The 17,974-nt window shown below is 39.9% G+C and overlaps 1 protein-coding gene across 6 annotated transcripts in view; it reads left to right on the top strand.

Annotated features, from left to right (window-relative positions):
* NRXN3 (neurexin 3) overlaps positions 1-17,974 on the top strand; it is a 1,579,386-nt gene that overhangs the window by 545,264 nt on the left and 1,016,148 nt on the right. For all 6 annotated transcript variants that reach the window (XM_047796606.1, XM_047796611.1, XM_047796607.1 and 3 more), the window contains 2 exons: positions 11,210-11,413; positions 17,474-17,500. In XM_047796606.1, the coding sequence (XP_047652562.1) occupies positions 11,210-11,413; positions 17,474-17,500 (231 nt within the window). The remainder of the gene's footprint in view (positions 1-11,209; positions 11,414-17,473; positions 17,501-17,974) is intronic.

The raw sequence follows: 17,974 nt of genomic DNA on the forward strand, positions 1-17,974 counted from the left end.
GATTGAGCATCTAAAGATTTTGGTGTCTGCAGGGACCAATCCCCCATGGATATTGAGGGATGACTATAGGTCCCCAGAAGCACCCTCAATTTGGATAATTCTCTAGAAGGACTCACAGGACTGAAGCTGCTATATTCACAGTTGTGGTTTATTTTAGCAAAAGTTACAGAGTAATATAAGCAAAGGGAAAAGACACATGGGGCAAGGTTTGGAGGAAATTAAGCCTAAGCTTCCAGCCGAGTTGAGCAGAACAAGCTTAATTTCTCCAGGACTGATGACAACACATGTGAAGTGTCACCAGCCAGGGAACATCGCTTGAATCTGTAGTCCAGGAGTTGTATTGGGAGTCCGTCACTTAGGCCTTAGTGCTTATGTGACGGATTTCAGTACCTGATACTTCAGACCCCCAGAAGGAAGCAGGTATTCACCCTAAAATGCATTGACTGGGGAGTCCCCATCGTGACTCAGCAGTAATGAACCTGACTAGTATCCATGAGGATTCTGGTTTGGTCCCTGGCCTCGCTTAGTGGGATGTGGTGTAGGTCGCAAACGTGGCTTGGATCCCCTGTTGCTGTGGTCTGGTGCCACTGCTCAAAAAATACTAAATCAAAAAAAAAAAAAGAGAGAGAAAAATAAAAGAAACATTAATGACAAGTTAATTTCAGTCACTTATTATGGACATGCTTGGTGTCATAAAAGTCATGTATTGAGCTGAGAAAAGAACTTCCAAGTTGTTGAGTATCCCAGAGCTTACAGACAGAGAAGAAAAATCAGAAACTGATATTAAATTTTCTACCAGGGGCCAAGCTGGTGCTAGTTTTTACATAACATTATTTCATTCAGTTTTTACAAGCTCATCATGAAGTAGCTATTTCTATTACCCAATTTACAGATTAGGAAATCTAGATTTGATTAGATTAAGATGAATTGTCTGGAGAGTTCTAGTCATGGCTTAGCAGTAAGGATTTCAACTAGCATCCATGAGGATGTGGGTTTAATCCCTGGCCTTGCTCAGTGGGTTAAGCATCTGGCATTGCCATGAGCTGTGGTATAGGTAAAAAATGTAGCTTGGATCCAGCACTACTGTGGCTCTGGCTGTGGTGTAGGTTGGGAGCTACACCTCCAATTTGACCCCTAGCCTGGGAACTTCATGTGCTGTGGATGCAGCCCTAAAATGACCAAAAAAAAAAAGAGCATAGATTGTATAAGCTATCTAGACTAACTGGTATAGTGTGGCTTAAGATCTTAGGCATACAACAGAATACTCTTTCTTAGAAGATTTCAAGAGTTTACTTCCTCAGAGCTGATGAAGGGCTCCCCAAGAAAATAGGCCCTTCTCAGGAATGTGCAGAGTTTGGAATAACCCAGATCTTTTAGGTTAAACCTTTTCTACACAACATGTAACAAATAGAACAGAAATTAGAGACGAAGGAGGAAATGGAGAGACTAATGTTCTCACTTTTCATAGGAGGCAGCCAGTCTTTACAGGCCTAATTTGTTGGGTTTTTTGTTTTTTGGATTTTTTTTTTTTTTTTTTTTGGCTTTTGAGGGCTGCACCCACGGCATATGGAGGTTCCCAGGCTAGGGGTCTAATCAGAGCTACAGCTGCCGGCCTACACCTCAGCCACAGCAACGTGGGATCTGAGCTGCGTCTTCGACCTACACCACAGCTGACAGCAATGCCAGATCCTTAACCCACTGAGTGAGGGCAGGGATCAAACCCGCAACCTCTTGGTTCCTAGTCGGCCTCGTTTCCGCTGTGTCATGAAGGGAGCTCCTACAGGCTTAATTTGAAGCAACAATTTCAAAATAAAGATGCACATCTTTTTTATGTTTTCAATAATATCTTTTATAGATTTCAGTGAATTCTCTTAGGAAATAATGCATATTAGGAATTTATTTCTTACTATGCATTTGAAATTTGAATTTTTCTTTTGTTAACTTGATGAAAAATTTAAGTCAATTAAACTAACATGCAGGAGTTCCCGTCGTGGCGCAGTGGTTAACGAATCCGACTAGGAACCATGAGGTTGCGGGTTCGGTCCCTGCCCTTGCTCAGTGGGTTAAGGATCCGGCATTGCCGTGAGCTGTGGTGTAGGTTGCAGACGCGGCTCGGATCCCGCATTGCTGTGGCTCTGGCGTAGGCCGGTGGCTACAGCTCAGATTCAACCCCTAGCCTGGGAACCTCCATATGCCGCGGGAGCGGCCCAAGAAATAGCAACAACAACAACAACAACAACAACAACAAAATAATAAAATAAATAAAATAAATAAAATAAATAAACTAACATGTATAGAATTTTTCCACCATTTAAAGTGCTTCTATTTATTTATCTTTCTATCTATGTACCTGCTTAGAAAAATATCTGGAAATATGCCCCTCCCCCCTAGTTTTATGCTGGTTATTTCCTGGTAGTGTGACTGGGAACATTTAAAATTTTTTTCTTTCTATTTTTTTTCTGGCTATGCCTGCAGCATGCAAAAGATCCTGGGCCAGGGGTCAAACCCATGACACAGCAGTGATAATGCTGGATCCTTAACCAACTGCACAAGGGAACTCATAATTTTTTCTTAATATGTATCTACATCTCTTGGATTTTTAATAGTAAGAAGTATATGCTATTTAGAAAATAAAACTATTGATGTGGTTTTTCTTTTGGAGAGGTAAATGAAAGACAAGAAATCATGATTCTCTGAGACCTGTTTAGCATATGCTGGGAGTAATGGTTCTTATTTTTTTATTTTTATTTTTTTGGTCTTTTTGTCTTTTCTAGGGCCACTTACCACAGCAAATGGAGGTTTCCAGGCTAGGGGTCGAACCGGAGCTGTAGCCACCGGCCTACGCCAGAGCCACAGCAACGCGGGATCTGAGCCTCGTCTGCAACCTACACCACAGCTCACGGCAATGCCGGATCCTTAACCCACTGAGCAAGGGCAGGGACCGAACCCACAACCTCATGGTTCCTAGTCGGATTCATTAACTACTGCACCACGACAGGAACTCCTAGTGGTTCTTATTGTACTTGTACTTCAAGTATTGTATAGCTTTTAAAAAATATATACAAATGCTATAATTTTCTCTTTCCCTTGTTTCTCTAACACAAGGATTTAAGAGAAGACTTTTTCTATACTATTATCAAAGTACAAAATATTCCAGTGACACTCCTCTTCTTTATTTGGAGAGGCCTCTGAGCCAGTAGGAGTGTAGCTTTTTCCCTTAATGGCTAGAAGATGGGATTGTAGAGAGAAGCCATTGATCCTTGAGGCTGAGGAACAATCAGACACTAGGTGAACAGTCAGACAATAAGAAAAAAATCTGTGCTAAAATGTATTTTTAAATGTCACAATGATGAAATAATATTGGTTATTTATACTCCTCTAGAAACAGAACTAGGCCTTCTGTGACAATTACAAATACATATATCACTTGGGGCTAAGAAAAATTTCATGGCGAAAGATATATAAGGCAATAGTAATAATCAAAATAGGGAACTCTAGAATAGCTGGGGGAGGAATTTGGCAGACCTCCCCAGTGAAACAACCCTTTAACTGGTGAAAATGATGAAAACATACACATACTCAACCATTTAAATATCTCTGGAAATTGTTCTAAGGACATACCACAGATGGAGAAACATTTATTTAAGAAATCTACTAAGTCTTGCTAAGTGAAGTGAGAGCTATGGCATTTCAACCAGAACTTGCTCCCTCCTCCTACCCCACCCCTGCTCCTTGTTCCAGAAGCTTTATTCCAGGTGGTTTTGGACAAGAAGATAGGCTCTCACTCTCCTGCCAGTTATCCTAGGACTACAGTTTCACCTTAAAAGGTCAGGCCATCGGCACCTGTAAATTCTTCCCAGTTCCATGTTGCAGAAGCAGTATTCCAGGTGGGCACAGCCAAGAAAGGAACTCGTTTCTCCTGCTCAGTCTCCATTTGTAGGACAGAAGCTCCATCCCAGGCATGGAGTGTCAAGAATATAGAGGCTCTAATTGTTCCTGCCCAGCTTACTTGTAAGTTTCACGTTAGGAGGGGCACGCTGAGATGATCTGGATTTGTCATCTTCCTCCAATGCCTACTATAGAATGGGAGTATCACTCAGGTAGAAGTGGGCCACTGTGTCTTCACCCAGCTGGGTTGCACGGAGCCTCTGCTTGGGTAGATGCCCAGGATGAAGAGCTCTATAGCTCTGCCTGAGGTGGCTGTTTAGAGCAAGGCTTAGAGAAGTTCCATGGGTAAAGGTCTTTTGAAAATCATGGTAATCTTGGTCACCAGGAACTCTGAGGGGTCAGGTAGGTCTATGATACTTACAGCAGTGAGGGAGATGGCAGACCTACCAGAAGTTTAACAAAAAGAATGGGGATAGAGAAAGCCAGGGGGATCTGGATGGTTGTGTACCTTTCCTGGGATACATACTCAGGGATAATTCGAGTATGAGATATGGGAGATTTGAAAGTATTCCCAAGCTACTCATATATCCATCAGTAAGGGGAAGAGCCTGTTGGCTCGGGGACTTAAGTACAACCTCTTAGCTGACTGAACAATAAGCTCCTTTTAGCCAGGGGATCCTCCTAGGAAACCAGGCTTAAAACTAAAACCAAATTTATCCTTAGTGGCTGGAGGACTGTGCATATTCCCAAGGTTGCACCTGCTCAGGTGTGACAGGAGGGGCAACTTCCAAACACTGGCCCCTCGCTGAATGTGAGGCAAAATCTTAGACTCCCTGAACTGTGAAAGCAGCTTCTAAGTCATACAAATCCAACAGATAAAGGCTAAAATTAAGTGACCAAGGGGGCTGAAGTACAGTAGTTGAGCAATAAGTGGCTTATACTGATCCAGGATCAGCACCTAGGAAGACAGGCTAAAAGGTAAAAAGTGTAAAATTATCTTTTTTTTTTTTCTTTTCTTTTCAGGGCTGTACCTGTGGCATATGGAGATTCCCCAGCTAAGGGTTAAATCAGACTTGCAGCTACCGGCCTATGACACAGCCACAGCCACAGCGGGTCAGAGCTGGAACTGTGGCCCACACCACTGCTCACGGCAATGCCAGATCCTTAACCCACTGAGCGATGCCAGGGATTGTAAAAATACGTTCTAGAATTAATTCATCCCAAGTCATTAAACAAGTAAACAAATGAGCAAACACAAAGAAGTACCCTGGTGGTGGTCAGGGAGGGGAGAGTAGTATCCAGACTTGCTACAATCCATTATCTAAAATGTTCTGTTTTCCAGTATGGAAGTTCCTCAAAAAAACTAAAAATAGAACTACTATATGATTCAGCAATCCCACTCCTGGACAAAACAATGATTCAAAGGGATACATGCACCCCTGTGTGTTCATAGCCACACTGTTCACAATAGCCAAGCCATGGAAATAACCTAAATGTCCATCAACAGATGACTAGATTAAGAAAATGTGGTATACATATACAATGGGATACTACTGAGCTATAAAAAAGAATGAAATAATGCCATCTGCAGCAACGTGGATGGAACTAGAGATTCTCATACCAAATGAAGTTAAGTCAGAAAAAAAAAGGCAAATACTGTATGATATCATTTATATGTGGAATCTAAAATATGACACAGATGAACCTATCTACAAAACAGAAACAGACTCACAGAGAATAGACTTGTGGTTTTCAGTGGGGAGGGAGAAGGAGTGGGATGGGCTGGGAGTTTGGGGTTTGTAGGTGCAAACTATTATATTTAGAATGAATAAACAGCAGGGCCCTACTGTATAGCATAGGGAACTATACTCAATTTCTTGAGATAGACCGTGATGGGAAATATAAAAAAATAATGTATATATGTATAACTGAGTCACTTTGCTGTGCAGAAGAAATTTGGCACAGCATCATAAATCACGTAAAAAGAAAAGATTGAAATTATGTATATTTATATTTCAACGTTTCATACTCAAACTTTTCAACATTTGGGATTATCTATCCACTGATATACATCTATATAAAATACTTGAAAGTACAGTCATCTAAATGAAATTCACTACAGGGGCTCAGCAATAAATCTGAGTTACCAAAAGGAAGAATCCACATATTTAAAGATAGATCAATAAAGATTATGCAATCAAAATGGAAGAAATAAAAATGAAGATAAAAAATAACATCAGAGAAATATGGGACATCATGAAGTGTACCAACATATGTATGATGGGATTACTGGAAAAAAGAATAGGACAGAAAAATATTTAAAGAAATAATGATTGAAAATTTCCCAACTTTGATGAAAAAACACTGATGTACACATCAGTGAGTTCTAGGTAGGATAAATGACAAAAGATTCATTCACATTCAGGTGCATTATAATGGAAATGTTGAAAGTCTAAGAGAAAGAGAAAGTCTTAAAAGCCACAAGAGGCATGGGCCCACAATAAGATTAACAGATGATGTTTGTTTAGAAATAATGGAGGTCAAGGCAGTAAGATGAGATTAGAAGTGCTGAAAGAAATAGAACATCTATCTACCAAGAATCCTGTAGCCAAGAAAACCTATTTTTCAAAAGTGGAAGTGAAAGAAATATCCAGGTAAACAAAAATTTGATATTTATTGCTAGTACACCTGCCTTATAAGAACTTCTAAAAGTTCTTCAATCTGAAGAGAAGTGACAGCAGGCAGTAATTTGAATCTATACACACACACACACACACCAAGAGATCCAATAAAGGTAATTATGTAGGTAATGATAAAAGAGTGTAATCACATATTTCTTTTTCCTTCTTAACTGATTTAGAAAGCCATTGCATACCACAATCTATAAAATTGTATTGATGGGCCTATAACATATAGAATTGTAATACACTTGACAATAAAGAAATGAATGAAGCCATATTGGAGAAAGGGAATGGCTCCAGATGGTAACTTGAATTCATAAAAAAAAATGAAGAGAGACAGAGGTGGAAAATTATAAGCTTAATTAAAAAAAAAACCCTCTATTCCAAAGGCAATAGTCTTCATCTATTAACCCCAAGTTCCCAATCCATCTTGCTCCCTCCTCCTTGGCAACCACAAGTCTATTCTTCAAGTCCATGATTTTCTTTTCTATGGAAAGGTTCATTTGTGCCATATATTAGATTCCAGATATAAGTGACATCATATGGTATTTGTCTTTCTCTTTCTGGCTTGTAGTTCCATCCATCTTGCTGCAAATGGCACTATTTTGTTCTTTTTTCATGGAATTATATCTAGTCACTTATGATGGAGCATGATAATGTGAGAAAAAAGAATGTATACATGTATGTGTAACTGGGTCACCATGCTGTACAGTAGAAAACTGAGGAGTTCCCGTCGTGGCGCAGTGGTTAACGAATCCGACTAGGAACTATGAGGTTGCGGGTTCGGTCCCTGCCCTTGCTCAGTGGGTTAACGATCCAGCGTTGCCGTGAGCTGTGATGTAGGTTGCAGACGTGGCTCGGATCCAGCGTTGCTGTGGCTCTGGCATAGGCCAGTGGCTACAGCTCTGATTTGACCCCTAGCCTGGGAACCTCCATATGCCACGGGAGCGGCCCAAGAAATGGCAAAAAAGACAGAAAAAAAAGAAAATTGACAGAACACTGTAAACCAGCTATAACAAAAATAAAAATCATTATTTTGAAAAAACCCTTCTAACTATATTTGAGCTTTCCTGTCTTCACTTCTTAAAAAGATGGAAGTTTTTATAAAACAATAATTATAACAATGTATTTTTGAGTTTGAAATATATATATATATATATATAATATGAATCACAGTAACACAAAAAGGAGGAAGAGAGCTATGTATGAGCAAAGTTTCTATATCTACTAGAATTTATTGTATAAATACAAGGTAGATTCTGAAAATTAGAGATTTTGGATTGAATAACTTTCCTTATTTAGGCTTATTTCCCCCTCCAGTTGGTATTCTATTCGTGGTACTCCTTGTGTTTGAAATCTTTTAAGCAAATTAATATGACTTCTGGAACAAATTTTGTTTCAGCTGGTTCCCATATTAAGTATTCTGCTTCATTTCCCTTCCCCTTAAAAATACTATATAAATAATAGAACATACCATGATACATGCAAAGGTATACATTGAAATGCATACTCTATTTTGTACCATGAGGTGATTAGCCACATACTCACCTGATATTTATTCTCTAATGCTACCAATATTGGCATAAAGATGCATTCATTTATGCATATGTTCCAGAACTGCACATCTCCACTGGGATAAAAGCAGTCATTAGTTTGGGAATCATTTAAGTTGAATGCATCAAAATAACCATTTCATGACTCATTGAATACCCTAGCATCTTTTTAAAAGGAGCGTACCTATGCATGGGTGTCTATAGTGGAAGGTGTAAAGTAATAATTAATGGTTCATAATTACACAAACACACAGCATTGTACATTTTAATATATAACAATATATTATTTAGGAATATAAATCATTTGTGTTTATATGGTTCTATATGGTCATAAATAATATAAAGCTTTAAATAGTGGCATGTATGTATATATCTGTGCACACATGTTCATACATGTACACATACACACAACACTCTGCCTTGAAGCATAATAGATGTACTTTGGGTGCTGAGAAACATGGATGTGTTCCAGGCATAAGTTGCTCACAATTTGGCAGAGTTGTTAATTACACAGGTGTAAGAATCAGACTGTCTGTATTCAGCTCTGCCATTTGTTAGATGTGGACTTGGTATCTATAAACTATAATAATATTGTCTCCTTCACAATGTACTTGTGAGGATTAAATGCCTTCTTAATGCACATAAAGTTCAAGAAAGCACCAGGCAAATAGCTAGTGTTCAATAAATTTTAACTGTCATTATTGATCTTTTGATTCCACTCTTTCGGGAGATGAAAGTTTCTTTCATATCTGGGACATATCTTCAACTTAGATTATGCTTCTCATCTAAGAGAAGATCTTCAAAATATGTTCATAATTTTAACGTGTCCATAAGTGTCACACCTATATTTGTTATCCTCTGAGTGTTTGCAAATTTTAATATACAACTCACAGTATGTTGTGGATCTTACCTGGGTGATGGTTGATTCCCGGGAATGACAGGTGTGTATATTGTTTTTCGTGGACCTCTTGTGTGTTGTATAAATAAAGTTACGGGTATGATGATGACACAGACTATTTTTAGAACTTCCTGTGTGTTCTGCCTGGTCTCTCCCTGTTCCTTTTGTCTCTTTTGTTCACTGTTAATGTCTGTAACACCTAGAAGAGAACCTGGTACACAGTATCACAAATTAGTGTATATATAGCATCTCATAATCTAAAACCATTCATCTACTTCCCAGTATCTACAAACGTTTGTTGATTTTATTCTTTTTTATTTTATAGTTGATTTACAGTATTATGTCAGTTTCTGCTGTATAGCAAAGTGTTTAGCTATACCCAGTTATATACTTTTTTATTTTTTGTACTTTTTATTTTATAATTTTTTATTGTTATTTCCCCAATACAATTTTTTTTCTACTGTACAGCATGGTGACCCAGTTACGCACACTTACATACATTCTTTATTTCACATTATCCTCCGACATATTCCATAACAAGTGATCAGATATAGTTTCCTGTGCTGTACAGCAGGACCTCATTGCTTATCCACTCCAAATACAATAGTTTGCATCTACTAACCCCAAACTCCCAATCCATCCCATGCCCTCCCCCTCGGCAACCACAAGTCTCTTCTCCATGTCCATGAGTTTGTTTCTTTTCTGTAGATGTGTTCATTTGGGCCATGTATTAGAGTCTAGTTATGAGCGATATCATGCGGTATTTGTCTTTCTCTTTCCGACTTAAAGCACATTTATGAAACTATTCTTAAAATATGCTTGATGACTCTGTTAAATTGAAAAGTTTATTATTATCCAAACATCCCCTTTCTTTCCTTTTTGTGTATGGAGATACTATTTTATATGCCTTTCAAATCTGATGCCATCACTTCTTTCATTAAAAACCCCCCTCATCTATGAAGACCAGCTCCAGACTCTACTCCATCCACTTTAGTCACATGCTATAACCTCTCTCTTCTGTATGACCCTGTCTTAATAGATACCAGCAGGGCCATGTAGCCATTTTTATATTCTAGTGTAGTTATTTGTGTATGCTGTGACTCCCTTCAGGGTAGGAGCTTTGTCTGCTTTACTGTTTGTACTCTCCATAGTGCATAGTGCATATAGGAAGACAGCAAATATTGGGCAACAGTAAATATTTAAGAAGACCTATTCAGTGCCAGGTACTGACCTCAGTGAGAGCTGACCTTTCTTCCTATGTTCTTTAAAAATATTTGATAAATGAATGATTAAGCAAATTCACAATTTGAGCAACATGGTGCTACAGAACATGCCCTGGCCTTGGTATTGGATAGACTGGATTAAAATCCAGACTGTGCAACTTTAGGATGACAGCACCCTCCTTCCAAGAGCCTTGGTTTTCTGTTTGAAAGTAGGAGTAATTGATTCACATCGTGGCATTAAGAAATATAACATATTGGAGGGAATCGAGGGCTTGTAGCCAAAGTGTTTGGACTGGAGAATGTTATCAAAAGTGAGCTTCTTGCTTTCTTGTAAAATTGCTACTTAAATAAAAGATGACTTGTTCTCAAAGGTTTCACTAGCTTTTGTTGTTGTTTTAGCTCTGACTCTATCCATCTTCTCTGAATGGGTCTAGCAAACTCCTGCAACCCCTGGCCACTAGAGATGTTAGGGGCCCAGCTATGCTTCTCTTTCTAGCTGGACTCTGGCAAGTATATATTTGTTTGCAGTGGTGGCTATAAACTACTGCTTTCCTTCTGTTCTTCATGAATACTTACAGGACACAAATTTTGCTTAGTGTCTTCTGTTTTGCTTTGTTTTATCTATAGCATGCAGCATTACAGCCACTACTCTCTGGGAGGACACTTTCCCTTTTGCAGAATGCCTTCCCACTCATTATTTCATTTGGTACCTTTGACAAGTCTACGAGCATGGTGGGACAGGGGGCCAGTGCCATCATGTGCCTTTTGCAAATGAGGAAATAAAGCCTCCACATTTAAGGAGTCTGCTGAAGATCACATAGCTTAAAAATTGGAATAGAAGTCTAGCAAACACAAGCCACCTGTCTCCAGATCTGGTGCCCTCTCTATTCTACTCTCCTTCCCCTAGAAGCCAAGGCAAACTCGGACATCCTTCATCCTAACCATCTCCTCCTTTCTTCTCTGCAGAGGCGTCCATCTTGAGCTACGACGGCAGCATGTACATGAAAGTCATCATGCCCATGGTCATGCACACTGAGGCAGAAGACGTGTCCTTCCGGTTCATGTCCCAGCGAGCTTATGGGCTGCTGGTGGCTACTACCTCCAGGGACTCTGCTGACACCCTGCGTTTGGAGCTGGATGGCGGGCGCGTCAAGCTCATGGTTAACTTAGGTATCGTATAAAGTACCCTCTGCCACTCCATTTGGGCTTGTCTTCCCTTTTCTGATTTCCATTGGTTTGATTGAATTCTTTGTTTGTTTTCTGAAAGTTAGCTGCTCACCTCTTGTTTAATAGACCAAGGATAAAACCCAACAGCAACAAACACCTTCTCCTTGTTCCTGCATGAGGTTTTGATGTCAATTTCTGGTTTTTGACAGTGGTGGTTTCGTTACTAGAAGATTTGTTTTCTAAGTTTCCTTTCTTGGTTTTTTGGAATCGTTTAGCTTTGTGTAAAACACGCTACTTTGGTCCATCTTTTGATCAATCACATTCCCATTAAGTCCAAGTCCTTGGTCACCACTCAAAACAGTCAAAGCAGAGGACAGGGACAGGACAGGAGGTGGAAGCAAAATGGGAGGGTGTTGTTGGAGAGAATGAAGCCATGTGAGTAGGATGAGAAGTACTTTGTTACTAGCTCCACGAGAGCTATTCAAATGGGAAATTCTGGTGGCCTTGATGACACTGGTATCTCCTTATACTTTCTCCTAGTGGGGAGCACATTGCTTAGTTCTGTTGTCCATTGGAGAAAAAATGCTCTAAGCTTAGAGTTTCTAGCATAGGAAGAACTTTGTGACTCCCAATATGTATCTTCTTCCTTCCTGACTTTCCTAACCTCATAAAGCAGTCCTTTTTATAAAGAATATTATGTCACATTGTAACCATGTAATACATATTCATTTCTCCTTAGTTTTGAAAAATGACAATTTCAAGTTTGTAGCTTTATTAATAGAAGACTGTTCTTCCACTGTAATTACTTAAAACAAACACTTTGGAAGTGCCCCTTTTATGGCCTTGCATTCTCTTGGGCTGCTGACCTTCTTGACTGGATTCTAATCAGTCTTCTATGGATAATGGGGACCTCTTGGTTTTTGGAAGGAACTATTTCTGATGATTCTGTTCAGTAGAAGGTTAAATCCCTGTGTTGATAGGATTAGTGATATAGGTGAGTTCAAACTTCTAAGCCTCTGATTTATTTGAGTATGTAGGTTGAGTTTAGATACACAGCTCCTTTATAAAGATGTCAGAGGAGTGGCTTTTTGGAGGCATAGGGAAGACATGATGGAGAAATGTATATATTCATGATGATTTAAAACCCTTGATGGCCTGTTGGGAAGATGAGAAATCCATACCAGTCTTATCTACTGTCGGGTCAGCTGGTCAAACTTGAAAAAAAATGCCTACACTACAATCCTGAAAATCTCTAGACACAGAAGACTGTTTTGAGCAGTGGCTTGTTTAGTTGTGTCTCTTGTTCCCCCAATTTGCAGCTTTTACAACACTGTGCTCTTTTGCTTTTCCAGTCACCTTTGATTTCTATTGTCAGTATGTCTCCTGGTTTTGCTTTTGTTTGTGTATGTGTGTGTTTGGTTATTTTGGATTTTGTTTTCCTCTTTGCTGGATCTTTGTGGATGTTCTTGAGTTTCCAGTCCTCCCCACCATCAGCCATGGTAAATCAAAAGATGGTATTCAACCCTTCAAAGGCCCAAAGCCTGCGGCCCGCATAGCAAACAGCCTTGAGAACAGAGCGTACTGAGCAGCCTACAGGGGCTGGCATTCCTCTGTCCCATTCCCCTTCCCCTCCCTGCATCACCCTCCCCACCTGAAACCCTCCCCACCTGAAACAAACCAACCAGAGTGTATACCTGAAACTAACCACTAGTAGCTGACTGTTGATTTCCCTGAAAAACAACAAAAGAAATAATCAAAAGTAACCCCTCTCCAAATAAAAATCAAAACAAATGAGACCCCCTAACTAGGTCGCAGAAAGGAAGGTGGAGTCAGTTTTTAACTCTGCATCTGTTTCAAGGTAAGAGAGAGCCAAAGATAGAGGGAATAGTTAGCTCTGTGATGTCTTGTGGAAATGCACACTGCCTTTAAAAAGACAACTGTTTTCCCTTTTTAGATGTTCTTTTGTAAGATTAGAAAGCCAACTGTGACAGGTCTCACATCTTAGAAGGAAAAATGGGGGTGGAGGGAGATAAAAAGGGATGAAGAAAGAGATGAATAGATTCTCGGTCTCTCTCTTACACACACACACACACACACGTGCATGTGCACATAGTCACAGATCCCAAGTGTATTCCTAGAAGCAATATTTTTCCATTTCAAATTTTCACCAGAATCTGGGCTATGTGCCTTTCCGAAAGGCTCTGCCTTTGTCTCTTGGCTACTTTCTGCCCACAGTCAGTGTAACTCCTCCTAAGTTGAGGCATTTTAGGCAAAAGAGAGTGAGTCTCCCTAAAGAGAAACTCCATGCTTCTTTAGAAACAATGGTGACTTCTTTTTTTTTCCCTGAAGGGTATCGTTCAGCACAGTTACAGGTTTGAATGAACTTTCTTTCAAACCTGACCTGGAAAACTGACCTTAAATTCATTGTACTTGTGTTTACACAACTCTTCATACTCATGCTTTGTTTGAAGGTTTTCCTTCCACCCCCCTTTTCAGAATATACCCCTTCATAGCCCTTTCTTTCTCCCTGTCGTGATTTCTTTCCCCTTTTCTTGGTTACAGTAGAAAACATCTCCAAGCAGAGTGCACATTCCCATACACAGTCCCCAAAGCTAATTTCAAGCGGTCCTTAAGTTGTGTCTCTTTTCCACCCCAGGCACAAATGACATTCCAATTTATTTCAAATTGTTCACACATATAAGCTCATGATGTAAGTGTCTGGTTTGTATTTTTCTGATGTAGTGTAACTCCCAAGTATCAAAGAAACTAGGCTTTTCCAAGGGCCTGCCTGTCTGAAGATAGCCAGCTGTAGTAATAGCTGGCATGAGCAATGCCTGGCAAAATGCAGCACATTTTTAAAAGCTGTGAGATTAGCTATTGACCAGTCGTATTTTCACTTCCAAGAATTAAAAGGTATAGTGATTTTTATTATTACAATATTTTTAAATATTTTAAAACCTCATCTTAATTTAACCTCACGGTAACTCCGTGAGAGAAATCAAGACAGGGTTGTTATGCTTGCTTTATAGATGCACAACAAAGAAAGACCTATGGGTGTCCAAAACTAACATTGAACGTTGGTAGCAGATGTGGGACTAGAACCCGTGTTTCTCAACTCCCAGATCATCCTGGGTTATCTATTACCTGCACAAGTCAATACTGTGGATCCCTGGTGTGATAGACATAATGACTTCTAACTGCTTTCATAATGGTCACCTTTTAAACATGCACAGAAGGAATCTTTTTCCTTAGCACTTGGTTTGAATTGATCCACATAGCAGAACAGTCCCATCAATGTTGGTCCAGACGCATTCATGGCCCTATGGACGCCCCAGCAGTATACAGGCAACCCTCCTGTGGTGGTGGAGACTGGTAGGCAGTGTCATACAGTTTAGCTAATTGCATTCCGACCCTCCAGATGTTCCCTTCTTGGAAACATGGACTTGCTGACAGCTGTTGACTGTGTGCATCACACACAGCTCCTAGAAACATTTACCTCCTCCATGCTCAACCCAAATCTCATCAAGGTGGAAAATAATAATTTCTCCTTATTTACTAAATGAAACAAAAAGTGAAACAAAATGAAACACTCACGTACAATCCCCCCCCCCCCATCCAATATCATGTCAAGGCTCAGGCAGAGAGAGAACTTTGGCGGCTCCTGGAGATCTAAAGGAAATAGCTGTTCCTCTGAGTGAGTTTTCACTAAAATATACTTCCTCACTATCAAGACTGCCCTCTCAGATCCAAGGAACATGGGGCTGGGATAGGTTGTTCTCCTCAAGTGACTTATTCTTTCAGTAAAATAAAAAATATAATTTTTGACATTTCAACTTAACATGTCTAATTGCTGCTGACTTGAACACTTAAGTCCCTAACCAGTTTTTTAAAAAAATATGTTCTGTTATTCACATATTTAATTCTGAAAAATAAAAAGCCTATATTTGAGTTAAGAAAAAAAAAGAAGGTTCCAAGTCCTCACGTTGGCTTAAAGGCACCAATCCATTCATGGAACCATTTGGATGAACCCAGAAGGACAAGCCCCACCCAACATCTCTGCCTTGACCAGGTCCTTTACTGAGGATCAATCCTCAGCAGCACAAAAACCAAAGCAGAAAACACTTTTTGTTTAAAGTTCTTGGGTTCGTTGCCCTAGGCTCATTCTCTCCCCCTCCCTTAAGCTCGTCCTTACACCTGTCCCCCGCTTGTTTGAATTCATCAGGAAGGAGCATGTCTCCAGCTCCGGGTGATGGTAGGTGCAGCCGTAGCTGAGGCCCCACTTCTTCCTCCCTCCCTGCCCTCCCCTTTCCCGGTCCCCATCAGGGGCATGGTCTCCTCTGTCTGGTGATCGTACCACTTGCTCCAGGGCTGTTTGCTCCCACTTTTCTGTTGCGGTTGACGACACATGACAAACCTAACCGCATGAAACCAAACCCAGATTTTTCTCAAGAGATGTTCTTCTGGGGAACAAATAAGCTTCCCATCCCCTTCCTCAGAATGATTGGGTGTTATACATTGCTCCTATCTGGATTCACATAGTTTTCTTCTGCCCTATCGTTTGCCACTGGTTTCTTTCTCGTTGGCTTAAGAGGGTTTTCTTTGGGAAATTCCAATAGTGGCATTATCTTCCACACACCCTCCGAAACTATTGAGTTAACCTTAGGCAGAAGAAGAGCGCAGTTTCTAAATGTATTTTTTTCCGGTACTTTTCTCCCCCTTTCTTTAACTTTTACTTCTACCTTTTACTATCTGGCTTTAAACAAATTCTTATAGGAATTCCCAGCCTTGTAAACCAAACTTAGCTTCACCTGGGCAGCTTGGTAACAATTAACCTGAGACATTGCTCTGACCATTCTGCCCCATGCCCTCCTAACACCCATTGACTTTACTCAAGACCTTTTATGCTATGTGTCCGTAATCCCAAACAAATATTAATAATAAAAGGATAGAGGCTGATCTTGGCACGAAATATGTTCCCTGGTGACCAGCACTGGAAAATTAGCCACCCTTTATTTCCTCTTTCCCATTTAAAAAAAAAAAAAATTCTTGGAGATGCAAGATCCCAGAGTGAAATAGGTAGCATGTCAAAGGCACCCAAGATCTCCTCCCCATGTGCCTGTCTCGCCTTCTCCTCGAATGCTGTAGGCGCTTGATTCAGTCTGAGCATTCAGGCAGGAAGACGGAGACGGGCTTCATGAGTGGGTTGGCCTGGGGGCCTTTGAAACTACAGCAGAGACCCCAGTTAGTTGTGATAACATCGTAGAGCTCCTTTTACCAATCACCCGGCCCCACCTCTCTAAAATCTGGGATGGGTGTTTGTGCGGTTAGCTGTTTGCAAGTGGCCATTTTATGACAGGAAATGACCAGGTGGTGTTAACCCTTTCCTTATCTCTGAGGATGATGGCTAGTCTGCCAATCTAAATTTCTGTAGCATTGGGGGCCCGAGCTAAGGAGAGAGGGAGGAGGGAGATTGGTTTTAGAAAAAGAGAAAGGGTTAAATACTGCACTGAGAAACTTCATGGACCGATTTTTTTTTTTTTTAATTATATGACTTGTCAGACTGGTGATAGATCTTTGGAATACACAAACAAAAATTGTGTTGATGCTACTTTTAAAGATAAATTTTAAGAAAACCAATTGCAGAGGGAAACAAAACATAACCTGCATTTGATGGGGAAATTTTTGCAGTATTTTCCAAGTTTCACAAAATGAATATTTCAAAGTCCAGGTTTGAAATACTTTATGTAAATGAAGAGGTTTTTGAAAGACAAACAAAAGAGGCATACTTGGTGTCTATTGTGGATATATATGTATACCAGTATATATCTCTATACATATGTGTATATATATGTGTGTGTGTGTATATATATGTATCCAACTTTACTGAACAATATACTGTACATATACACCCACCCTTTAACTTGTGCATACTGTATATATATAAAATGGCCACATTTCTTGCGTGTGTCTGTCCCCGGAAGGGTGGACTGATTGTTTTTGGATGTCTGCAGCTGTTACCTTGAAGGATGCAATTTCATCTTTCATTTATTTTTCCCCATCTAGACTGTATCAGGATAAACTGTAACTCCAGTAAGTTTTCCCTCAAGTTTCATTTTGTTCTTTACAAAAGAAAACTGACTTTATTTTGTTTACTGTTTTATGAGCTGTTTTTTATTTGAATTATTTTATTTTTTGACGATGGAATTGGGGGGCACTGGGGTTGGCAAGCTACAGGGCCGGGGTGATGGTAATGAGCTGTGGCCTGGGGTGTGGTTTCTGAATTGAGGCAGGTCCACTCTTCTTTCCTTGCATTTGCTGTGTATGCAGAAAAGGAGGAAAGGGCACCTGGATAATGAAATAGCTTGAAAATGAATTGAAATGGTAATTTGTTGTTTGGGAAAATAGCTCTCAGGGGTGGACCAAAAGTATTAGAGCAATCAGAATGCACTTCTCCACTACCAAAAGCTTCAGAAAATAAAACCAAAGTTCATGACCTCAAGGTGACTGCCAACTCAACATTTCTTTCCTGGCATTTATTGCTGTAGGTTTTTTGGTTTGTTTGTT

Source organism: Phacochoerus africanus, chromosome 9, assembly GCF_016906955.1.
Source record: "Phacochoerus africanus isolate WHEZ1 chromosome 9, ROS_Pafr_v1, whole genome shotgun sequence".
In the NCBI taxonomy this organism is placed as follows: domain Eukaryota; kingdom Metazoa; phylum Chordata; class Mammalia; order Artiodactyla; family Suidae; genus Phacochoerus; species Phacochoerus africanus.